General features: G+C 34.9%; 1 protein-coding gene and 1 long non-coding RNA gene across 2 annotated transcripts; both read right to left on the bottom strand.

Moving 5' to 3' along the window:
• Positions 1–544: 544 nt before the first annotated feature.
• LOC121241444 lies at positions 545–3,038 on the bottom strand. The gene is made up of 2 exons (XR_005935721.1): positions 2,805–3,038; positions 545–991 (listed from the first exon to the last, which is right to left on the bottom strand). It is a non-coding gene; the product is annotated as an uncharacterized LOC121241444 (long non-coding RNA).
• Positions 3,039–7,827: 4,789 nt separating this feature from the next.
• On the bottom strand, positions 7,828–8,602 carry LOC121248903 (putative phytosulfokines 4). The gene is made up of 2 exons (XM_041147514.1): positions 8,357–8,602; positions 7,828–8,249 (listed from the first exon to the last, which is right to left on the bottom strand). The coding sequence occupies exons 1-2, from the start codon at positions 8,477–8,479 to the stop codon at positions 8,115–8,117; spliced, it is 258 nt and encodes an 85-aa protein (XP_041003448.1). The 5' UTR covers positions 8,480–8,602; the 3' UTR covers positions 7,828–8,114.
• Between the last annotated feature and the right edge of the window lie 18,796 nt (positions 8,603–27,398).

The following is a 27,398-nucleotide window of genomic DNA, read 5'->3' as shown; positions in this document are numbered from 1 at the left end:
GTTCGTACGTGACTAGTCACCTTTACAGTTAAACAGTTACGCCGAGCTAGCTAGGTCCCTATATATATATATATATATATCGTTACTCCATACATGATTGTTCTGTACGTTCATGTAACAAAGGTCGTCTAACCTTTACACGATTTTGGATTGATCTTCCTTGCATTCTCATGATCTGCAACTTGCAAGAGTACTACTGCTGCTACCTTCCCACATCTTTACCATCCTTAACCTAGTAACGAATGACAAAAGCATTGTTTTTTTTTAATAGGTAATAAAAGGATTGTTTTAATTAGTTCCTAATTAATCAAGGTCAACATTGGTATGGACATACATACATTGCATGTATTTTACATCGGTTTTATTCTCAACTTTACAAACCGTATTTTGCTGAAACATGATGTTGGGTCTTGCTGGAAGCCTGGAAAGGTGTGACCAGCGTTTTCGATGGCAAAGTCCACCCGATTGAATATATCAGGGAGCATCACCGCGAGAAATCAATGGTAAGGAATTGCAGAGTATAAATGAAATTTCCGAAGGTGAATGGCATAATTTGGATGAGATATTCGAATTTCTACTAGTGTTTCATTGCAGATAAAAAAAAAAAAATTTGAGCAAAATAAAAAACTTGCGTATTTTCTCCTTAAGCAGAAAGTCGGGAATTACTCACTTTACCTTTCCACAATTCCACAAGTATTCTGGGACCCTATGAATATGGCTTTGCCGCGTTCCAATTTCTAAAAATAAAAAATAAAAAATTCAAGGGTAGCAAACATACGATTCCGCTTAAGCCTCCTTAAAAAAAAAAGCTGGAAAAGTGAGCCCTGACTTTGAATCTTTATGCGATGATAAAAAATGAGAAGCTTCACCATAATGCTAACTTGATCTTTCATCAGTCTCCTTTGCAGCTGCTGCCTCCTCCTGAAGCTTCTTTTTCCAGTATTCATCAAGTGGAGGTCCAAATATTGCCTTTCCAGAAACAACTCCAATTCTGCAGATCCCATATCAGCATTCACACAGCTTTGATGAGAACATATTAGTAGATAATCAAAACATTTTATACAGTACAAAACTTATTCAGTCAGATTCCATCAGGCTACAGGGGTAAAGTCAGAGCAAATCTTAAGAGGTAGCCTACCTAAGGCACACTAACAGCAACCAAGCTTCCAGAGATTTCTAGTATTGCATTGTGGAAGACAAGAATATGAATCAGCACTACTATCCAACTGTGATCTAAAACATCTTTGCCAGAAAACTGAAATATTATAACTTTTTTGTCCGCCAAAACGTTTTAACTAACCAACTTGGCTTAAGATGTGTAGAAGCTGTCAAGAAACGCAACAACGTGTTCATACTTTAGCAGGCTTGCAGAAAATCTCATAAAAAATGCAGACAGCAGACTGCCCCTCCCATGGAAACGTTGAAAAAAAAAAAAAAAAAAAAAACAGAGGAGAAGGCAATAATTCTTTTGCAGTCAGTGCAGAAGAGATATAGTCTACTGGCTACGCAAGTGTAACAGAAAAACCATATTGAAGCCAAAAATAGATAAAAATAAAAAACAAAAAGGGTGTACCCCTTTCAGAGGCTATGCTTTCCTCTACTCCATGCACCTACCTACGAATATGTTCTGTGGAGCGATTTTCTTATTGTATAATTGAGTTGTTTGGTTAAAAGCACTATAAATATATGCAAGCAGCTTCTATGGTCCATCAATTCCTCTGTACACTCCAATGATATGAAACTAAGTCAATGGTGTGTGAAGGATTCCATATATCTTACAACTTAAAATAGGGAGATCTAAAGGTATATTGTATTAGAGTATGCACATTTGAAGGTGAAAAAGTTGAACAAAAGTATGACTGATTAATGTAACACGTTAGAACACCACTTAATCCCTATTCTTCCAAAAGATGTGGATGTTATTCTAGATAATTCATTATTATTGTATATTTCAATTGGATGACAACCTTATCAAGCAAGGGGTCAATCAAATGATATTTAAGAAGGCATTTGTGGTAAGATAATTGGGACAACCATACAAAGCAGGAGTTAGGATATTTAAGAGCGATCATTCCATGGAGTTGAGAAAGCCAAAAAGGTGAGACTTCAAGTTTTAGGGGTCAGTCAGAGCTTTCACAAATGCAATCACTTACATGTGTGAAAACCATAAAATATAGGACTTCAACTTCCTCACACCCATTCCTGTATACTCCCGGACATTGGTGCACAATATAGCTCTATGACTTTGCAGGAAATGTCTCACCACTACAGTAATTAGTTGAAGGAGATTACTGATATCACAAGAAATGGTAAGATGACTCCAAGATTTATATTCAAAGGGCGGTATTATGACATCTAAAATAAGTGGCAGAAAGAGAGTCGCAGTTGTTAATATTACGCTATATTCATTACCACAATTATTGGAAGTCAAACCACAAGGGCGCAGCCTATTTGGAACGATCTGTAAAAGGTCTAGAAATGAATATTTATAGCTTCAATGATACCTATCTGAAATGATGTTACGGAAGGGGTGAAATCATGCGTTCAAGATTCGGTCGTGAGCACGTAAATTGCAGAACTGGTACCATGAGAGTCAAGCGAATCAATTTAGAGAATCAAACGCAAAGATAGGCTCTCGAAAACTAAAACCCACGAGCTGGAAAGTGTCTTCCATGCATTAGTGAACATGCTTTTGCATACAGAAATCAAGTTGAGCCACCCTCTCCCCAAAACGAGTATAGAGGGTTTAAACTTTGAACTGAAATTAGAGAAAATGATAACCAGAAACGAGAAGGCGAACTTACATGACAGCTCCAATTACCATGGGAAGAGAGAGGAACCTGCTTCGACCGAACATTTGTATTGTTTTTCAAGCTTTAGCCCCTTCAATTGAGGAGCTCTCGGATATGGATGCAGACTGCGCTTTTACTTTTCACTTCCACTTCCAGATTCCGGGTTTTAGAACCGATATAAGATTATTTAGACCGAGGAAAAGAGAGAGAAAAGCTCACCTCACTCGGGCTCAGAGTGAAATATCAGTCTAGAAGCCCATTAGTAGATTTGAGCCGCGTTTGAAGAACATTAAAAAAGAGAGGCATAGTAAGTTCTGGTTTTTACAGTGAGTTGATATGAAGTGGGACGACAAAAAAATTTAAAAAAATATTATTTTAATTTTAAAATTTAAAAAAATTAAATTTTTTATTGTATTTTATTTAGAAATTTAAGAAAATTATACTGATTATATAAGATAAGTTGAGATGATTTCACTATCCAAACCAAACCTAGGCTACGTTTAGGTATTGAGATGATCTGTAAATAGTAGTGAAAAAGTAATAAAAAAGTAAGGATAAAATATTAAATAGTAATAAAAATTAGTAAAAAATATGTTAAAAGTAATGATAAAATAGTAAATAGTAGTAAAAAATAGTGAAAAGTACGTGAAAAATAATAATAAAATATTAAATAGTAATAGAGTGATCTCACTACCCAAACACAACCTAAATGATATAGTAGCACTAGAGAATTGGTGCTCTTTAGATTTGTTCTTTCACAATGCCAATGGAAAGACGAGTACCACTAGATTAGGGGTAGCTCAATACAAATTGAAACCTAAGACAAAATTTAAGTGAGTCATTCGTAATTATAATAAAATAAAATATAAATTATTATATGGAATATTTTCAAAATTTTAAATCAAATGAGATTTTATTTAAAATATTTAAATAATCTTTTTTGAATTTATATATATATTTTTTTTGATAACCAACAATCATTCATTCTAATAATAAAAGTCCTTACAAGAAATTGTTTCTATCAAGCCATACAGCTTGTGATACAAAATAATGACAAGATCCCCACCACATTTCAATATCCTCAACAGTCTATGCATTCCTTGCTACTTGTTGCGCTGCCACATTGCCTAGCTTGCTAACATGTAAAATCTGAACCTATTGAAAGCCTCTCAACATGCGATGAATGTTTTGAAGGAAAAAAACAAAATCTGTTAAATATTCAGTTGGGAAGTTCAAAACATTTACAAGAATTAAACAATCAATTTTTGAACACCCCATTGAGCACAAAATTGTAATCCCCACAACATTGCACTAGCCTCAATAAACTCCGAAGATGCAACTTCTCTTTCTACCTTACTACAAGCAGCAACCACACTCCCTTAATAATCCTTAAGTATAAGCCCTATACCTGGCTTGTGTTAATCATGGAAGATTGTACCATCCACATTTAATTTCAGAAAATCAGACAGGGGTGGTGACTAACAAATCACTTTTGTAACTTCCTTGCTAAACCCATCAAAGACTTGAACCTGTTTATATGCAGATTGCATGGAGAGAGCATTATTAATTATAGTTGAGCATTGATGCACAACATGCTCATACAAAATCTGATTTCTATGACACCACAAAGCCCAACAAACAACAATAAAAGTTGCAAGAACTTCAGCACCACCCTTATCTCTAAAATGAAGTGCCAAATCCAAAAAGATAAACCAATTTGAAAACTTCTCATAGAATATATTTAATACAACAACTTAAATAGAATATAGAATACTTACTTACTGCCCTGCACTAGGTTAAAATCATCTCAATATATCTTAATACAATGTGTAACTCTATGCGAGATATTATAAGCGATTCAAGAATTAATATTATTGTCACTCGATATGATGGAGTGACTAAGGCCTTGTTTGATTATACAGATGAGATTAGATGATTTGTAAAACCAACTGGACCTAAGCTTTCTTCTTATATTTATTATTTGGAAAGTGCTAATCAAGTGACCGGCTTCAAGAACTTACTTGCAACTTAGCCAAAAATTTAGGTTATGGCTAAGCAGCACATTTTTACTCTGAACTCAATAAAATACTTCTTCACAAATAGTTTTTTATTAGTAACAGTTATTTTGGTCGCTATAATGTAAATATTTGTGACAATATTAATGGTCTAATATTAGTGAGGACCAAATCTTTCATCGTAATTGCATTAGATTTTGTGACGATTTTGATTTGATGGGGAATTTTTGGGACCAAATATGAGACCTATGAAGTAAGTGTTGTCACTAAATGTGGTATATTTTGCGACAGTGTGTTTTTGTCGTCATAAGTAATTTTTAACAACGAGATATTTTTGACGAATGTGCGACGAAAATTCTATACTTAACTACAACATTTTTTTTTTTCGATAAAAGCTTCCTTTTTTTTTTTTTCTAAACAAGCAAATATATTATTCAAATAATGGAAAATGAGATACATGAGGAGGGAGTGTGGTTCCCCAATAAATACCTCATTACAACAACCATAGCGCAAAAGTGAAGAAAAAAACGGGTCTTAGGACCAAATACTTGGTCCCCATCCATACCCTGCAAAAATGGCACCGTCTTAAAAGACGGTTTTTTATAGTTCGCACAACTATGCGAACTGTGGAGCCACTGTTGGAGGCGGTAGAAGCTGAAGGTGCACTACTGAGATTTTTTTGTCCCCAAATGTTTCCTAAAGAGACCCGTATTCCCTTTCTCAAGATTATCAGTTAGGGAAAGTGGAAACATAGTGGAGAGATCACCGACATCGGATGGACTGGACTGTGCTAGGCCAAATTTCTTCACGAGCACCTATGGTGGCACGTGGAGACCACACACCGGTAATTGTGAGATGGGGTAGGGCAAATCTGAAAAATTTTGAGGTAGAAAATCTACTGGTGATGCGCATTTAACCGATGGACGCATCATGGCACAAAGGCGCGTGAAGGCCAACTGTGGAACAAGCTGCACGTGAGCATCACGTGTCGAGATTTTCATCGTAGTTCCACTTATTCCAGGTAGATCGGTGGCTGGTGAGCTGTGTGGTGGGGCGCGTGTCGACAATAGTTTGCCTGAATACGGTAGATCTAACCAAAACCGAATTGGTAGAAATGTGAGGAAAAAGAAACCATTACTATGAAAGCATATATACAAATCAGTACTGGAAAAGGATCAGAGAGGTAGAAACACCAGAAAAAGATAGTCTCGTTTATTTTCACAACTCCTCTCAACCCATATCAGCTCATTTTATTTTATCATTACAACTTTTTAAAATTTCTACACAAAACAAAATAAATAATTTAATTTTTTTAAATTTTAAAATAAAAATAATACTAAAAATATATATATTCTAATAATATTTTATTTAATTTTTTAATTTTAATCTCAATTAATTTTATCTTATCTTATCCTATTGGTAAAAATATGTGAGATATAATTTTTTTTTTTAAGAGAGAATGAGGAGGATATCTTTCCAGAAACAGCAGAACTAGCTTGCTGCTTTCGATAAAAGTTTTATTGTAACTTCGTTTGATTCTTAAATATACTTCAACTCATTTCAACTTATAGTAAGTATGGGATCATACCGATGTGATTTCTACGATCATCGCTAGTGATATAAAATTAGACGGATTCGATGTACGTAGGCAAGCAAGCAAGGACCACCAAAACTCCAGAGTTCGAAGATAGTCAGAAGCTACGTACAAGCTAGCTAGGGGCCTGGCAGGCCTAGATCGACTGAGGTCCATTGAATGGATATGGGACAAATTAAGAGCCTCCATTCTCCTCTACAATATCGACTTCAATGGCCAATGACCACCTACAAATTAAAGCAATAATCAATTAATAAGCAGAAATAATTAATATTACAGACAAACGCAATCGAAGCAGTGGTAGTACGCTGTAATTTGGATTCTGGAATTAATATCGCTGTCCTTGTATTAATTAATTTAAGAACTACTTTTAACTAATGCTGATCATATACATATACATGATAGCAGGTTTTTCGAGGCTGGCCGGCCTTGATCCCAGCTTAGTTGGCTTTAATTGTTTCAAGCCTTAATATTGCAGGCTGCAATCAAAATTTATGCACTGCTCAACTATCGATCATCAACTAGTTCCAACGACAGTTGCCCTTGAGTTATTTCTCATCTTCCCCGACGGAACCAGACCAACTCGCCGATCAAGTGGTTGTTTACATTGAATTCTGAATAAAGGCCAGGACAAGAGACGAGTAAGGGGTCATAAGCCGGCATTTAAATCTATCTGCAATTCCTCTGAACTCACCAACTTTTTATATACTGCATTTTAATTAATAAAGCAGCGGCGTGGGCGTTGGGAGGACGCCGTAATTGAGGTTGGCTTTACATCATCGTCATCGTCATCGTCATCATGTTTTCAGAAAACGGGTTGGACAATCGGTTGCCATATATTATTATTGATTATCGATCCTATATTTTTGACTTGAATGGATGTGAGCCCGATCGAGTGTGTGGTCCATATAAATATGACAAATGTATCCACAAGACATGCATATATAAGATCGATTGACATATCATGATAGCCACATGGGATGTTTCTTCTTCTTGTTTTAATTTATTTTCTTTTTTTAAATTCAATTTATGAAAAGGCAGTACTAAAGTGTTTTGGAACTGCATATTGCACCTTGCTAACTATATACATTTTTAAGAAATATAGTTATTTCACTTCTTCTTTTTACAGTTAGGTTGACAAATCTTGTGTTATAACTGAATAAACTCATGTAAAAACCATGATGTTTTTACAATTAATTAAGTATCCTGTTTTAGCACTACATGAAACCATCAGAACATATAAAATCTAGTTACGACACTTTTACTTGTGTAAATTGGAGCAGCCACATGATGAGTACCGACTCTAATTAAGCAGACGATCATAATTATGGTTTTCGAGTTATTTTTCCCCAGAGACTAAAGAAGCAAGCAAAGGAATTCATGAAAGACCACAGTACTTGGCTGTGTATACATACACACATACATGTATACTAAAATCTAAAAATCATCGTTAATTCGTTATTCATTAACCTAGACGTATACAGGCTTACAGCTTACGGCCTGGGGAAAATAAAAAAGAAAGAAAGAAAACCATAGAGAAACTTTTTTTTTTTAAGACAGCATGCATTTCACTAACCAATTAAGCAAGAACAATATGCATGCAGGGAAAGAAACACTTAGTAATGAAATATCATACTAGTAAAATTATAAGGATTACATATTCCACAAATGACCACAAGAAGTAACAAGCTAGCTAGCTGCTAGCAGATAATTTCATGGCTTCTGCTTCTGGGTGTAGATATAATCGAGGTGAGCAGCCAACGTCCTCCTTTCCAAGCATTCCTCCTCTCCAAGTCCTTCACATGAGCTCCCATCCAAAGTATGTAAGTGCTCTGCTTCCGCAAAATGCTATTAGGAAAAAAAAAACGAATTAAGCACCCATGAAATCAAGCTCAAATCAATAACCCGATTTTACACGAGTCTAAACAAGAGAAGAAAATTTAAATTCAACCAACCCCATGATGGGTATTTGCTGGAGTCGCATCAGCAAAACCTGGCTCTGGACGGGAAGCATAGGTCAGCGTACTGGAGCAGAGGAGGAGCGCTATCATTAACAGGCCGGTGGAGACCTTTGCCATCTTTGATTTACAATAGAAAGTTGGGATAGGATTCAGAGACACAGCCGCACAGAGAAGAAATTACGAGCGTAATGAATTTATAAGTAGTCTTTCTAAGACTGATGGCGCTGTGTGAACCTGACCAAGTGGAGCGAGACTTTTACAATAGCAGAATACTAGAAACTTGATTAGAATTTAAGTTAGAGAAATATATATTGTTAAGTGGGAAAAATTGGAAATCAACAACGACCAGTACTACTGTAATTTAACCAGAAAAGAAACCAGGGAAAAAAAGTTAAAGAGATTTGCTGGAATCCTCGTTGATGTCGCCGAGGATTTGCTTTGCATGCTATTTATAGAAAGAGATAATGACTCTTGAACCGAGAGAGAGGTACGTTGGGGATGGTCAAGATTAATATGGAGCCTATATATGGTAAGGCCATTTACACAATTGGCTAAGGCCCAACTCTATGTAAGGCCCAAAAATAATAAAAGTGAGAGTATTTTTTTTTATATCTCATTAAATAAAATTTTAAATAATTTTTATAATTTTCAATATGTATAAGGCCTCATAATATTAAATTTAATATTTAATACAATTAATTTTTTTATAAATAATACTATGAATTTTTTATATTTTAAATAATTTTTTTAAGGTCTTGTTAAATTAAGACACAAAATCTACATTGAGACCTCTTTTTTAGTTAAAACTGTATTTAAAGATTTTAAAGAAAATCTCATTTTAATGAAAAGTTTGAAAATATTTCATATAATAATTTATATTTTATTGTATTATAATTACAAATGACTCACTTAATTTTTATTGTATTATAATTAAGACACCTGCTATATATGCATCTAGATTCTAGCCTAATGATCGGACTATATATATATATATATATATGTTAAGGACTTATAATTTTCTTCTCTCTAGTCTCTGTGGTCAAATATATATGTTATATTATAAGTAGATGAATACAATGAAAGAAGTAGAAAGAGGTGGAATTGAAGTGAAAAACAATTAACAAACAGTAGCTAGCCAATAATATACCCACGTATTTGTCAAAATTACTTTGATCTAAGGTTTTGTAAAATGAGTCTGCAAAGGCCAAGACAAAAAAAATCTAACATGAATGATATATAGTGCTGCACGCACGCACAAACGATCGAGGCCATTCTGGTAGGACCAGTAGTACGTAGCATACAGAATATAATAATGATATGTGTGTACTTAAACATATATAAGTACTGATCATATTATATATATATATATAATTTAACAACAAATTAAAATCATGACTGCATCTCGGCCATGATCAGACAGACCGATCATCATAACAAGTACCGTTCATGCATGCATGCGCTAAATTTACATGATATTTATGGCGCGCAGGATTAATATTAAGAAAAATTAATCCTTGATGATCGCGCGGTACTACAATTTGGCCAGCTTTTTAAAAGTCACCAATGTAGATGATCATCTATAAAACTTAACCATCACGGCGATTACTATCGAACCATGAATTAATTGAATATATATATCGAGGAGGACTACTTTTTTGACTAGCTAGCCAGGTCGATCGGAGAAATAGAAGCACAAATTGACGACTATTTTTCAACAAATATATACCGTTGATTAATGACATGTATAAGGGCGCCAGCCTGCCCGCAATTACCTGCTAGCTAGCTAGCTAGCTGCTATAAAGTCATGTTACACGTACGTCGGTTTACATGATCCAATTAGCTAGCTAGATATATAGGATAATATGAAAATTTATTTGAACGGACATTAATATTTACTATTTCTTAATTTACTCACTATATATTAATATAATACAAGGAATTCAGATCACTTAAAAAGAAATTCAGATTAGTTCAAACAAGCTGCAAACGGGAAGCAAAGATAAAAGTTTTGAAGAAATATATTCGAGCCATGCATGCCAGGATCTATATCTACGTCTATATATATGTATATATATATACATACACATATATACTTTTGTTCACGGAGGTTGATCAGAAAGACACAGACAGAGGCTATTAAAAAAAAGTAACTAGGAAAAGTAGAAGGCAGAAGATCAGAAATGTAGAAAAATGCAGTGGGGAAGGCAGCTGGGAATTAAGGAATCTGCAGACATATTGTCGTAAAGAGTATATGTGAAACCGAAAGCCACTGCTTGAACGAGTCAAAAAGATTTTTTTTAGCTGATGTGATTCTTTCGGTAGGTAAAGGGAATGTTGAGTTGGCCGGCAAGCCGCATATATAATTCCTTCATCATGATCTGTCTCTCCCCCCGGTCTCCCTACTTTGCGTGCATGTATATAAATGTGTGCCTATATATTGATAAATCCAGCAGAGACAGCCTTTATAATCAGAAAATAATTTTGTTCAAACTATAGATAATCCAATAAAAAGTAGCACTATATATATATATATATATATATATATATATATATATATATCTTCTTCCTTCGAAGTTGACAATGCAATTGTTATTTAGTAGATTAATAATGATGTGCTACAAAATATTAAATGTTAACATTAATCTCGCATCTTACAGCTTTCATCAGCCTCCAGCTTGATCCAGTACTACGCTAGCTAGCTAGCTCTTTAAGAATTGTGATGAAATCTTAGATTTAAATTTGTTTAGCCTCAGATATTATTTATGTCTCAGAACCGGATAACTTGATGATCAGATTGCTGGCTCGATTATCAGTTGCGGCTTCCGCCAATGATATTGTAGAAACAATATCCATTAATATCACCAGAAAGCTTAATTTTGGGCTTTCTTCAGTGTCAAAGACCCATGCAACAAGAGCACCCCTTCGTATTATTTGTGAAGTTCTTATTTGCCCCAAAAAGAAAAAACATTCCAAGCTTGCTAGAATGTAGTCTAGATGTTGTGAAAAATACAATGATGACAAACAAGTGAAAGTAAATTAATTAATCACACAATACAAAATTAACGTGGTTCGGCAATGTGCCTACGTCCATAAATGCAGATAATTTTATTATGCTGAGAAATCACAAAATGCACTTTTAAGTTTCACTGTTCAGAACACTCATGACGTACTAAATTGTTCATTAAGTATATATTTGTAGTGTCACACGGCAAAAATCTTAATTTTTACTTTTCTTCCTTATTCCCTCAAGCGAGACTTAAGCGAATTATATGTCTGAGTTTCGTTCGAGCCACCTGTCGCGTGGACATCGAACGAACTTTTTGTCTAGGCCTATCAGCTCAAGTCTAGGCTCCATGGCTGGCTCTTTGAAAATCTGCCAAAAACCTATAACACATCTTTGTCGAGTTGGGTCGGATTATCAAATCAGGACATATATTTGCATGAAAATAAACAGGTCAATTAAGTGATTAACCATAGGCCACCAATTTACTATCGATCTAGCTTTATCATTTAGCCAGGTAAAGATGATTGAAGTGCAATGAAATATTATAACCTTTAGTGTTAAGAAGAATCCAGATAGAATCTACTTTTTGGCCTTTATTCGACCATTAATTTATTGTATGAATTGCCAAGAGTTTCACAACGTACAGGTAAATCTTTTGATGTCGTAAATGATAAAACTGAGTTATATTTTGCTGCAAGTAAACATAAACGGATAACATTTATATGGTACCGTATTCCACGTCGTCTCTGTCAGACTGTATTCGACGTGGGCTCCATAGAGGAGAAAATTCGAGGACAAATTATTGATACCTTGTACAAGCTTTCACACTAAATATATTTCAAAATTCAATGTTAGTGAATCGAAAAGAAGATCGTTTGACTGGAACATGTAAACGCGGATCGAATATGATCAATGGCTCCATTAATCTGCAGTAAGTACGTACGTACAGTGTTCTTAATTATTATAATATGTATATTTATATTATAAAGAGCTTCTCGGCTTTATATATGCTGTCATCCGAATTGTCACATATAAGAGCTAGAAATTCTTTGCCCGAACGGCATGGAATATGGATCTATAAATAATAGTTCAAAGTTCAAGCAACTCGTGTTCTCCAAGCCTGCAATATTTGTCGGTGGAAACAAGGATAAAGTTTTGTCTCAATTTTGCAATAGATGTGGATAGGTGCAATTAATCAAACTACCAGAACCACAGTTTAATTAGAAGATACCCAAGAAAGAGTCCTGAAACAAAAAAAGGGCGGGCCCATTACTAAAGAATTAACGGTTATTAGGAAACTGTGTAAGTCAATCATGAACTTGCATCAATAATTCTACTAGTGGTGTTGAATGATTGAGGTCTGGACAGAAGAAGATTGATGTAAACTTCGCAAAAGATAGTCAAAAAGAGAATAAAAAAGACTTCGTCCTTTGTTGTGTGAATGCAAGAAAACATGAGATGCGAATTAGGGTTGGAAAAATATGCTTCACAGCCCTAGTTGCCAGCTTTGGTAGTATTGCACAAGGCGACGATAAAGGCGAAAATGGTGCATCATGTATTAATTGTGACGCGACCTTTTGTATGTAACTTGTATCCGGTCATATATATTAATCAACTGCATGCGTGACTGGCTTCCAAGGGAATTGAGAAAGAGTTTCTAATATCCACCAAGCTAGCTTGTACAATTTGCACCACGCCGACCATTATGTTGTTTTGCAATGGTTAATAATGAAATTTCTAACATTGATCGATGAAGTACGTACTTTGCTTTTCTTTTTTTCCTCTCTCTCTCTCTCTGTCGGTTTCTAATTAGGGGATAATTAATTAACTATACGAATATTATATATAGGTTAAATTCTGCCCCAAGAGGCGAGCGGAGGAGGATAAAATGCTCAGGTGAAAGAGAACTTAAAGCCCAATAGATATTAATATTCATGTACAAGCTAGCAACCGGTGCTAGCTAGCTGCATGCAGTTTGAGTACTTTTGGGAAATTACGTAGAGGGAAAACATCATAGGATTGCAATAAATGTTGAGAAAAACTTTAGGAGATCAGGTCGTTCTCGATCGCATGCAGTAGTAGTCTTGACACGAGGAATCAATAAAAGGGCAGAAAATAGTAGAGCTATTAATTACGAGCAGGCGCAGCAACGAGCTAGCTGATCAATTAGGATGATTGCTCGTGATATCGATGAGATGACTCGCATGCATGCGCATAAACTTAATTTCATGTCAACTGCTACCATAGGTAAAGTTAGAAGAATCCCCATTCACAGACAAATTTTTTTAGTGGGATTGGCCATTTGAATCTTTTTCTTTTTTCCTAGCTAGCTACTTCCCCACTATCTGTCCAATAATTAACGGTACCTTTTGCACAATAGAAATGTTTCAATCACAGAAAGATTTCATAAAATTAAAATTATAAATTAACATGTTTTAATATGATATATCAAAATATAAAATTAAAAAAATACATCTAACATATTACATAAAATTATATCAATTTATAAATTTATTTTTATAAAATCTATTTATAAATATATTACATATCTTTATACAAAAATAGTAACATTTGTGATGGACCATCAGTATCCCATCCTCGGGCTTCAATTTGACAATCAGTGAACAGTTTTGAACGTGGTTCCGAACTATAATAGGAGCCCACTTGGGCCCGCCCCCATGTCTAACTAGGAGCCTACTGAGCTAGCTAGCAATCGAGACAGAGAGAGAGAGATATAGCAACGCTAATTATCACGTGCTGTTAGTTTTGTTGCGTAGGTGTCCAGCTCATAATTCATTTTCTTGTGTCAAAATCGAATATTAGTACTATATATATATACACATATATATATACATACGATCTATGTATGTGTTGGGTTCGTGGAGGAAATAAGAAATTCTTATCTGGGCCGGAGCGCAAATGCATTTTGGGCATGCAATTTATTATCTAATTATCTCGGAGCTAGCGTAGTTGCATTTGTATACATAAGCCAAATATTCAATCTAAAACATTGAAAAATACAATTACGAAACCAACCTATTTAATTAGGATATTTAAACCCAACTATAGATATTAAGTAACATGAATAAAAACATAAAAACTCCATATATCCAAAAACTATATAAAATTAAAAAAAAAAAAAAACACAAAGAAGGTAGAGTAGTCATGTTCCATATTTCTTTTGTATATAATTTTAAAGTACAAAATAGTTTGTGGGTTAAATATTTCTTTGTGCAGGTTGTTTGTTGTTATTTTCTCTTGCATTATGGCTGATGAGTTGGAAAATCTTTGTAGGAAATTATCGCTTACGGAAATGGAGGAAGAGGTTATTGGTGTCGAAGTGGATGTATTGCAAACAAACATGATTCGGGGTGAAAGGTGTTTGATTGTTCAGCTATTAATCTCTAAGTATTATAATAGAGAGGCGTATTATAATAGAGAGGCTTTCAAACAAATGTTAAGACAAGTGTGGCGCCCGAGTATGTCCATGAAATTGCAAGATTTGAGTTCATGGTTTATTATTGTTGAATTTGATGATCACAGGGACAAAGATAGGGTGTTAAGGGATGGGCCTCGGGCCTTTGATAAACAGTTGATTTTGCTGAAAGAATTTGATGGCTCCCTACAAATGCATAGTCTGCACTTAACTGAGGCGGTATTCTGGATACGTCTACATGATCTACTACTAATGGGACGGAATGAAATGGTAGGAAGGATGGTTGGTGGCGCATGTGGCAGAGTCATAGAAGTGGATTTGTCGAATTGCGAAGTTGAATGGGGTGAATTTATGCGCATCCATGTCTGTGTGGATGTGTCCAAACCTTTGCTGCGGGGAAAAAAGATTCGGCTAGGATCGAATGGTCCTTATTGGATTTGTTTTTCCTATGAACGATTACCGGATTTCTGTTATATATGCGGTAAGATTGGACATCCATATAGGGATTGTGAACAGCGAAGGAATGCTACAGAACATGGAGGAAACTTTCCTTATGGCCAATGGTTGCGGAGTGCAAGTCGTGGCAGTAAAACCTTGGATCAGGGCATCCGTCGTCCGTCGTCCACGGCGGATCCACCACACTTGGCGGTTAACAAAGATGGGAGGACTGAGAGTGGAGCAGTCACTGGGAAAGTTACTGAGGGATTGGTAACTGAAGCAACTACAATTGTATCTATTGAATCGTCATGCGTGAAGGTTACAAAGCTAAATGAGGGCCATGTCTTAGGGGAAATTGCTACTGCCACTTCCAAATCGAAAGTCATGGTAGGTGTATTGCACGAGTCAGGGAAAGGGAAAGTTGGAGCGAGGATGGTTGTTGAGGAAGATGATGTGCAAGGTGTTGTTCTTGAAAGGCTGGGCTCTTTTTCTCAATTGGGCCAGGAGCTTCATCATTCTTTGGGATCGGTTCAGGATTTTATGGCCCATGAAGTTATGGTGGAAGGTGGATCTACGGGTAGCAAATTGGGTTCGGCATGTCTGGAATTCTCAACGGGTCCATCACGTATTCAGGCTGTGGAGCTCAACGGTGCTCAAAGGAAGAAGAAAGGGGTTGTTATGAAGGCACTTCTTTCTTCTTCTTCTCATTCCTCGAGCTGTGTCAAACGACGGAGTGAGAATGGTGGTTCAGCAATGGGTGCGAAAAAGGGCAGGCTTCACCTTCAGGATGCTGTTGAGGGTGACCTCCATGAAATTCCAATTCAAGTATCGGCAGAGGCTGGATCCCAACCCTGCCGACAACCATGAAAATCTTATGTTGGAATTCCCATGGGCTTGGGAACCCACAGGGAGTTCGAGCACTTCGTGATCTGATCACAAGAGAGGATCTTGATCTTGTGTTTCTTTAGGAGACTAAGATGCATGCACAAACAATGGCCATTTGTAAATATAAATTCGACTTTATCAATTGTTTCTCTGTTGACCGTGTTGGGCGTAGTGGGGGGGGGGGGTTATCTTTGCTGTGGAAGAAGGGAATTTTTGTTTCGATTATATCTTTCTCCGAATACCATATAGATGCCTGTATTCAAGAATTTGACTTGGCTGAGTGGCGTTTTACGAGTGTTTATGGGCACCCTGATGCTAGTAGTAGATATCTTACTTGGATTCTATTGAGGACACTATGTTCTTCTGCTAGTGGTCCATGGCTAGTGGGGGGGGGGGGGGATTTCAATGAGTTATTATATTTGCATGAGAAAAGATGGGGAAGGCTACAACCCTATGCTCAACTTGAGAATTTTAGATTTGTGATGGAAGATTGTGCATTGCAAGATTTGGGCTTTCAGGGACCAAGATTTACATGGTGTAATAGAAGAAGTGGCCTACAGAGAGTTAGTGAAAGACTAGATAGGTTTGTGGGAAACCAACAATTGTGGGAAGTCTTTCCTCAAGCAAGGGTTAGGCATGGTGTTATTGCCCATTCAGATCACCTGCCAATTTTCTTTGAGACTGAGTTACCTTTAATCATGGAAAAACAACCAAAAAAATTTAGGTTTGAGGCAATATGGGTTGGAGAGGAAAAATGTGAATAGATTATTGAGAGGGAATGGGGCAGTGCTCGGAATAGTAACAAGATGGAGGATGTCTCAAAGTTGATTAAAGGATGTGGGAGGGAACTTGCAGTTTGGAATAGGTCTTCTTTTGGTTATGTGCATGAAAAATCGGCTGAAGCAAGAAGGAGACTAGAGGACCAGCAACACTCAGAAGCTATCTGTCTGGATTCAAATGGAGTTAATGAGGCAAGAAAGGAAGTTCATGTATGGCTGGAAATGGAGGAGGTGATGTGGAAACAAAGGTCTCGGGTTCAATGGCTAAAAGATGGAGACCAAAATACATGGTTTTTTCATTCACAAGCAAGCCAAAAGAGGAAAAGAAACATAATTCAGAGTTTAAAAGATGAGAGAGGAGTTTGGCTTGAGGGAGAGGAAAGGGATTCTCTTGTAACTAATTTTTTCAAAGACTTATTTGCTTCTTCTTTAAGGGTGGTCAGGATGAAGTTTTGAGATGTGTTGATCAAAGAGTCATTGCTGAAATGAATGCACAGCTTACTAGACCTTATGCTGCAGAGGAGGTTAAGTTGGCTTTGGATCAAATGCACCCAACAAAGGCTCCAGGCTCTGATGGAATGTCCGCCTTGTTCTACCAATCCTATTGGCATATTGTGGGAGATTCTGTTACTGCGGCAGTTTTGGATTCACTAAATACTGGTATGCTACCCCGAGATATTAATCATACTTTAATTAGTTTGATGGCTAAGAAAAAAGTTTGTGCGTAAGTTTCTGACTTCCGACCCATAAGTTTATGCAATGTAATTTATAAGTTGGTCTCTAAAGTCATTGTGAACAGATTGAAAGTCTTCTTGCCTACTGTTATATCAGAATCTCAGTGTGCATTTTGTGAAGGGTCGTTTGATCACTAATAATATATTGTTAGCCTATGAGTTGTTCAATTACTTGAGGACTAAAAGATATGGTCAAAAGGGGTATATGTCTCTGAAGTGAGATATGAGTAAGGCATACGATAGAGTGGAGTAGATTTTCCTGGAAAAAATAATGAAGAAAATGGGCTTTGCTAACACTTTTGTGGATTTGATTATGACTTGTGTTAAAACTGTCGATCAATGGTGCTACTCATAGTCCTATAGTTCCTAGTAGGGGACTAAGGTAAGGGGATCCACTACCCCTTACCTATTTCTTCTATGTACTGAGGGGTTAATTGCTCTTCTCAAGGGGGCTGAATGTGAGCAGTTGTTAAGAGGGATTAGAGTGTGTAGATGAGCCCCTATGATTACACACTTACTTTTTGCGGATGATGGTATCATTTTCTGCAAAGTTGATGGTGAAACTACTAGGCATCTGCAAAGTGTTTTGGACAAATATGAGGTAGCTTCTGGACAGAAAATTAATAGAGATAAAACAGCTATGGTTTTTTCAAAGAATGTAGCCGCTACTAAGCAAAGAGAGCTGCTGGATTTATGAGGGGTGAGAAGACACCAGCAATATGATACATATTTGGGTTTGCCTAATCTTGTTGGGAGGTCAAAAACCAAAGCTTTTGAAAATATTGAAAAACGAGTTTGGAATAAGCTTCAGAGTTGGAAAGAAAAACTACTCTCATAAGGAGGGAGAGAAATTCTGATTAAGGCAGTTGCCATTTCTATTTCCACTTATGCAATGAGTTGCTTCATGCTTTCGTTGAGATTATGCCATGATCTTGAATGGATAATGGCTAGATTCTGGTGGGGTCAACAAAGTGATGATAAAAAAAAAAATCCATTGGTTGAGTTGGCAAAAGCTATGTGTGTCTAAATTCAGAAGGGGGATGGGATTCAAGGAGTTGCATGCTTTTAATATGTCTCTATTAGCTAAACAAGGAAGGAGACTGTTACAGGTTGGAAATTCTTTACCGCAAAAAACTTTCAAGGCAAAATACTATCCAAATGATTCTTTTTTGGATTCAAAACTGGGAGTTAACTCTTCATATGTATGGAGGAGGATTTATGCAGGGAAGAAATGGCTTAAAGAGGAATGCAGATTCAAAATGGGGTCGGGTGAGTAGATTCGGATTTGGAAAGATCATTGGGTTCCAGGTTTCAGTATTTTACAACCTGAGATTCATGGAAATAGACAGGTGGATGTTGATAAGGATGTTACAGTTGATACTATTGTGGATCTCTCTACTAATTCATGGAAAAGACAATCTATCCGAGCTTTCTTCAATCCAATTGTGATTGATAATATCTTCAAGATCAGATTATCAGCACTGTCAGCCAATGATAGGTGGATATGAGGTGTGGAATCTAGTGGAAGGTTTTCTGTTAGGAGTGTGTATAGGCTGATTCAGTCGCAAAATGCCAACATGGGTGGTGAAAGCTCATCAATGATGCAGGATAAAAAAAAAAAAATTATGGAAGTGGTTGTGGCAGATGCAAGTACCTAGAAAAATCAAAACATTTGCTTGGAAGGCATGCAAAGATATACTTCCAACACTTACTAACCTGAGGAAGAAAAAAGTAGTGGTGGCAGATGGGTGTTGTTTTTGTAGGGAATCTGCTGAAGATGTTACTCATGCACTATTGCACTGTCCCTCTATCCAAGCAATATGGAACATGTACCTTCCCTTTCTGTAGAACTGTTTTGCGCCTATGGATTTTTTGGGTACAGTCAGATCTGTTATGCAATTTGGTACTGAATTTTATTTCACTTTGTTGTTTGTATTAAGTTGGGGTATTTGGTTTCGACGTAATAAAATGTAAATGGAACAGATGGTGTTAGACCCTATGGATAGTGCAGGCCATGCTTTATCTCTTCACAAGGCCTTTTCTGAGGTTAGAAGGGTTACCTTTGCTAATGTGAGGAACTCTTATAGATGGCAGCCTCCTCCTCCTGGGTGTTTTAAGGTCAATATTGATGGTGCAATTTTCAGTGACAAGAGAAAGGCTGGTGTTGGTGTAGTACTGAGGGATACTTATGGTGAAATAGTGATGGCAGCTACTAAAGTTGAATCTGAAGTAGAAGAGCCTGTTACAATCGAATTGCTTGCAGTTTTGAGGGGCTTACAATTATGCTTGCCTTTGGGAATACCTAATTTAGTGGTGAAGTCAGACTATTTGCCTTTAGTTTAGCAACTCCAAGCTAATGCGGGTGGAGAGGATTCCTATGCACTAGATGGAAACTTGATTACAAAGACTAGGCAATTACTATCTCGGTTCCAACAAGTTCAAGTTGTACATGTCTCTAGGTGGGGAAATGGGTTGGCCCACGCTTTGGCAAGACATGCTTGGAATGTTTGTGATATTAATGTGTGGTGGGAGCATGTTCCTGCTTTTGTTCATCAAGCCTTATGGTTTGATAAGATGTCACTGTAATGTGTTTCTAATGGAAGTTTGTTTATAAAAATAAATAAATAAATCTCCTTAATTAATAATTTGGTTCCGAAGTTCAGCTTGGTTGTGCTTGGAAAAAAGTTATCAGCTCTAAATATATATTGTATGCTAGGTTCGGATTGCGTTAAGTTCAAGTTCTATATATATATATGAGTAAAATATTGTAATCCAATCTATTTCATTAATTAAATTCGAGTCGAACCATTCATTAAATCCTAATAAATTGATTTTGTATTGATTTCATGTTGATGGTGTTATAAACTTTAAAAAGAAACTGAAAAAGCTAGAAGAAGATGCTCATGCAAACCTAAATATTGCCGACATTCTTTTGACTGATCTTCCGCATGCAGAGTCTAATTAACAGTTCATTATTGCCAATCCTCTAGCATGCAGCTTGCATCTAACCGACGTTTTCTCTTTAATTTTCTCTATCATCCTTTTAACATTATGATAGGATCGATCGGTCTCCTTTTGTGCATCGATTGATCATCCAATAGACTATAATATATACATATATATATGTGTGTGTGTGTGTGTGTGTGTAATGGATTGCTTTCAAACCACTACGACAATCTCCTTTAGTGCATGACCTTTGACACCTTAATTAATTAATATATACCTCACTTCAATATTCTCTTTTAAAAAGGCAGGCACCCAATTTAATTGTTTCGATCGATGACAATATAATTTTTATAAGTGCATAAGCCCAAGTCGTGTACTCGATCGATCTCTAGCTAATTGATCATCACGTATCAATGATCATTTGCTAAACAAGTAAAATCGGCTTAATCAATTCATGAATAATTGCATGCAGTAGATCATTAATTAATACTCGTTTGTACAGCTGCTATGCTTAATTAGTTAATTTGCTTTCATTAGTTCTTGAACCACTTTGTCGGCAAGGTATTGCTTCATGCCCCCATCTCTCCCTAGCCAAATTCATGGTATTATATAATAAGATTCTAGCAAGCAAAAAGTTTATTATAAGATAGCTCGCTCTGTACGTAAATAAGCTATCCTTTTCTTGATTCCTTATTTTCTTTTCTTTTTTATATTTATATTTAATTTACGATCGATATATAGCAACGATATATTGACATGATCAGTAGGAATCCGGTCCGGTTCTTTAAAAAATAAATGGATAAAATTCATAACAATTATTTCAGATAGTACTTTTAATTAAATAGGGACGTCATGACACGCACTCTTAAATACATGACGTACTAATTATTATTTTTACTTAAGTACTTTTGTATTAATTAATTGATTCCATTTATTACGGATTGTATCGTGTAAATTATTAATTATAATGTGAGTTATAAAATGAAGCCAATGATCAATCGGCCAATTGAACCGAAATTCAGCTTAATAGCTTTTCACATCGTGCCAAATTAAGCACGATAAAATTGTGTAATCCTATAAATAGAGAGATAGGTGATCCTTGCATATATAACAATCCCCACCAAAGAAATCTCAGGCCGGTTGGAGAATTATAAATTACTATAGCTTGATCCTTTTCCAGGCCCGAGTGCTATATATTTTCTATATAGCCAAAAAACATTGAAACATTATTACATTAAATAGTGGCCGCATGGGATTTGTTAATGGAGTATCCAAAAAGACTGCAAACTTTGCAAGATATTCTTTAACCCCATTAATTGCAACACTTAAACGCCGCCTATCCACCAGCATGACTACTCCAACTCTAGGCGTGGCTAGACACATCCGTCGACTCCAATCCAATCAAATGGATTTTGATATTAATTCCACTCGTGAGATCAGCTGCACCACCAATTTCTGCTTATACAGTACTACAATAGGAATCAATATCCCGGTTGGGCAGCCGAGGAGGGTCGTCCATACATGTAGAAGCCCTGGCTTTAATGGCCCTCCATGCCGCAGAAAGATTAATGATCATGCAGGTCATGTGATCGCATGGCTCTTTCAAAGTATTTCAAAGGCCTTTTTCACATCCCTAGAGCGGTGCTCCTGCTTTAATATTGACACAATTGAAGATTCTGATGATTCTGGTCAATATTACTCACGACTGGTAAATTGCTAGGATGTGCGCGCGCTCAATTCATTTAATTGCTCAAATACTTTCAGATCAGACTGGCCGGCCGCCTGCAGTACCATAATAATTACATGCATGATATGAATTTCATTATTTAAGTATTGATTTATTAGCAAATTTGTTGTAAAGACATTAATAATATATATATATATATATATATATGTATAGAATAATGATATTCATGATGATCATACATGAATTAATATTTAGTTCACAACTAACGTAACTCAATATTGATCATGTGATCACAGCTTACCGCCACTTCATAAAAACTATATATAAAATGAGTTTTATTTAAATTTTAGATTTTAGTACTCAACCATGCAAGTATCTTCTAATTAGAGCCAAATTGTAAGAAGAGTTTTGAAAAAAAAATTGAATGCACATTGACGATCGCGACTTTGTTGTATTATCAACTACTTTTGATCAGTGCGGAATTAGATAGATACCAATATCCACTAGCTAGCTAGCCTGCTTTGGTTTTTCCAAGTGTTTTTTCACCGGATAGCTAGCCAGGTTTCTTGACATATATCATGAATCTTCAAAAGAAAAATTGTATTGCTTGCTGAATCGGGGCTTTGAATTTCAAGATGGGGAGTAAAAGTAGCAGGCGGCATCGCTTTGAAATGATTGCAGATTTCTTAATTAATCACAGTACTACTATATATAGCTGGCTGATCATACCAAAACAAGTGCTTTGATAGTAATCTCTAGCTAGCTAGCTGGGAAAATACTATTTGGCAACGTCTTTTCTAACTATTTTTTTTCATCTTCAACAGTATATATTTTTCTATTGGCTCGACAAACACCAATAAAAGTCATGATGTGAAGTAAGGGATTTAAATATTGAATTGAGTTCAGTATTTTATTAATAATAATGAATTTGAATAATAGAGAGAGTTATGTGGGATCTATCTAAATTGAATTTAATGTATGTTTAAAAATTAAGATGAATTTAATACTTTTTATGTAAAGTTAAAAAAAATTATGAATCTCATATATAAAGATGTGTTAAGTTAAAAAATGTTATGAATATCACGTGCAAAGAAGTTTTGAGTTGAAATAAATTTAATAATTTGAGAGTACTTGTGTGTTTAGATGTTAGACTCAATTTAAAATTAAATTCAGTTCAACTGAGTCTTGTAACTAAACACAACCTTAAACTTGCATTTTCCAAATTATCCTGGTGAAAATTGAGGACGTGGAAGAAATTAGAAATTTATGCTAGCTACAGGCCCCGCTCGGTGCTCACCCTAGAATATTGATCCCATTAATCGGAAGAAATATCCAGTTAATATATATATATATATATTAGATAATCACGAAAAATATAACACATTAAGAGGACTGTACGTCAATGGTAAAATCTTGGATGATAAAAAAACATTTTGCAACATGAATTAATCTTTCTGATTGTGGAATTACCGGCCGGAATATCTACCGGACTTTGACCGGTGCGATCTGGCCCACCTTTAAAACTCTCATGCATGCGACTTCTATTTGTTTTTTTTTTTTTTTTTGTCATTCCGGCCACCTAGCTGCCTTCTTCGATCCTTAACCTTTTTTTTCTTCTTTTCCATTAATCTAGATGGGATGGGATTGTCCCACATCACCCAATCAGATCCATTTTATATATGTATGGATGTTGGCATGCTGATCAAAGAAAAGAATTGATCAAAAGAAAAGGGAATATATATACATGCATGATGATCCTGAATCCATAACAGTGAAGAACTGTTGTCCGTAAAACATTTTCCATCTTAGACGAAAGAAAGTTTTCTTGCTCTGGATAAAACATTATCCCTCGTCCTAATTTCACTTTTTAATTTGGGTCATTGTCTGCAAAAAACTAATGGACATCTGGAATGCACCATGACTTTAATTTTATCTAGCGTATGGCTGATAAACATGAACCATATATATTTTCCTTTTCGTCACAGTTCATAACATGAGCAGCCTAATTTATTGTCTGCATGACAAATGTCTATGCTCTCTCCGGCAATTTTAGCATAGTGGATTAGTGGGGCTGGAAAGACTGAACAAAATGAACCCTTGCTTCAACTTGAGGATAAGAATTAAACACGTAACCAGAAGACAAAGGAATATATATATATATATATATATATATATATATATATATAAGTCTAATTACTTAGCATGACTGTCAAACAAAGTATGTATTAATTAAACTTTTAGAAACGATGAGACACAAGTTGCGTACATGCAATAATATAATTAAAATTCAAGTACTTGAGGCAAAAGGTACTCTAAACGCATTCCCTTGTTATGAAACATTAATTAATCGATACTAGGAAAGTTATATACAAGGAAAATATGAGATGGGGAAATAAGAAACTGCAGTAAATAGACCAGTACTTGGATGCTTTTAAAGTGGTTTGAACAGAGTTTTGAGTTGCCGCAGAAAACTTTTTTTTTTTTTTTTTCTTTTTGCATGTGGCGTGTTTGGTCCTCCACCACCTAGCTGCATGCTTATTGCTTGAGCAGCAAAATTAATGGATATATACGTGAAGACTCTAGGCATCTAGCCGCACGATGGACCATTTAAATGCATATATACATATGCAGGCCGCTCGATCTATAAATCAACGAGGGTTGCGTGGGGGGCGGTTTACGGCCACTTTCGACATATACTTTTACCAATTTTGACAGGTTCGTGAACATCAGTACTCATCATGTAGTGCCCATACATGGCTGATTTCTTTCAACATTTTCCCCACGTGTTTGGATTGACAAGGTCGCCAAGTACTCTGCAAAAGGAAATTAAAGCAGGTTCTGCCTAGATAGCCTTGAAATCTCTCTTCTTTTTTTTTCTCAGATTTTTAAAATCTGTCTTCCTGCCTTTTCCTGTATGCTGTATACATATCGCCCTTCCTCCTCACGATTGGGATGGATGTTGATGAACTCTTGCCAAAAGTAAAGCAGTCACATATATATATATATAGACACTAGCATGGGACTACGTGCAAGGCACGTATGCCCCTTTACTAGCGTCTGGTTGATGAAAAAAAAAGTCTTAAATTTTTTTTATAAAAACATATAATAGTAACAATTCATTAAATAAAACCTCTTTAAAAATAGATTTTGAACAACACCTAATTAAAAACAGCTTCTAAAAATTCAAAGAGCTTTAACTGAAAAGGAAGACGAAGAAAACTCATACCCACGCAACGGCGAGATTCACAAGTAAGAAGAGAAATTTCAACTCTAAAGAAGCCAGAAATTTGTATGAGAAAGTGATGAGTAAAAGATATTGAAAACGTGAGAAAGTGAAAGAAAAGAGATTTCAACCAACTTTTAGATAAGAAGAAAGCTATAAAGAGACAAGTGAAACTCCGTAAAAATACACTTTACATAGTCGGTGAGGGAAAGAAAAATACAAAAGGATGAAAATTTGAGAAAACAAACGGCAAAATTGGACGAAAAAATACTATTCATCTTCTACAAAGCATTCAAGGGTATAAGTGGAATAAAAAGTGTCAAACAAAAATGCTATTCATTCCTATTCATATACCTATAGGTGCTTTTAATATATAAGGGATATATATCTTCGTATATCTTAAAAGCATGTATAACGTGAACAGTAATGAACAGTGATTACTGTTCACGTTAAATATATATATACGCTCTCACTTACAAGACACCAATCATAAAGGCTTGTACGTTCAGATTGAATTATTTGTTGTAAGGCGATCAAATGATCCCACCATCACGTGTTCAAGTCCTATATATTTCATGTACTTTCTTTTGTTTTTTATGCTTTAATCTGTGTTTATGTTGGGTAGATCTTTATAGTTAATTTCTCCTTTAACTTAAAAGTGGCTATAATGTGAACAGTAATAAACAGTGATTATTATTCATGTTGAAGTGTAATAACAGTGATTAGTGTTCACGATAAAAGCAACAGTATTAAACAGTGATTACTGTTTGCGTTAAAAGCCAATAATGAACAGTGATTGAAAAAAATTAAGATTTGAAACTTTAAATCTCAACCCTTCATCTTGAATCTTCAGAATTAATCTAACAGTAGAGGTTAAAACATTAAAAATAAACAAACTTAAAATAGATAATTAAAATATAAATTCAACCTTAATTTATTAACCTTTTATCATTAAATAAAAAATAGAGTTTTGTTAAATATTTTTAAGAGAATAAAATCATATAAATAATTAGAGTTTTTAATATAATTTAAATCTCATAATATTTTTAATTAACTAAAATCATTTAGATAAAATGATCTTTTTAGTGCTCCCTGAGTCATTGAGTAGTGTGGTTAAATTCTATAATTCATATATTTTATTAAGAAAACTATTGCTAGAATATCTAAAATCTTTTAATTTTCATGTTACTCGTATTACTGTAACATTTTATTATCATTATGATGCTTGTTAAAATTTATTTTTCTACTCATGTACATTAAATTATTGACTAATTAATTTTATTAAAAAATATATATTATTTTTACATTTTGTGAATATTACTCATTAAGAAAACGTGCATTGCACGTCACAGCTGAAGGAGGATGGAGTGTGGGAGAAGAATCGAGCCAGAGGAGAGAGAAAGAAAGTAAGGAAAAAAATCACTATAATATTTATCACTATTATATATAAATAAAAAATAAAATCACTATAATATTTATCACAATTATATATAAAAATAAAATAAAATCATTAAAATATTTATCACTATTATGTAAAAAGTAGATTCTTTAAAGTAGATCTCAAATATATCAAATTTTTTTAAAGATATTGTGTAAATTTTACACACTTTAAAATTATATAAATAATTTCTCTTGTTAAAATTTATATATAAATAATTTCTCTTATTAAAACACTGATTTAAACAAATTTAAAATTTAAATAATTAAAATATAAATAACATATCATACATAAACTATCAAATTTAATTTATAAAATACTAATCTTTCATCAGTAAATAAATAATGAAATTTTATTAAATATTTTTAAAAAATTAATCTCAACCCTTTATTTTAAGTCCTTAAATTTGATCTAATAATAGAAATTTAAACACTAATTTAAACTAATTTAAAATTTAAATAATTAA

This window comes from Juglans microcarpa x Juglans regia, chromosome 1D (genome assembly GCF_004785595.1).
Source record: "Juglans microcarpa x Juglans regia isolate MS1-56 chromosome 1D, Jm3101_v1.0, whole genome shotgun sequence".
NCBI lineage: Eukaryota > Viridiplantae > Streptophyta > Magnoliopsida > Fagales > Juglandaceae > Juglans > Juglans microcarpa x Juglans regia.
Note: the sequence above shows the minus strand (reverse complement) of the source record. Positions and strands in the feature narration are given on the sequence as shown.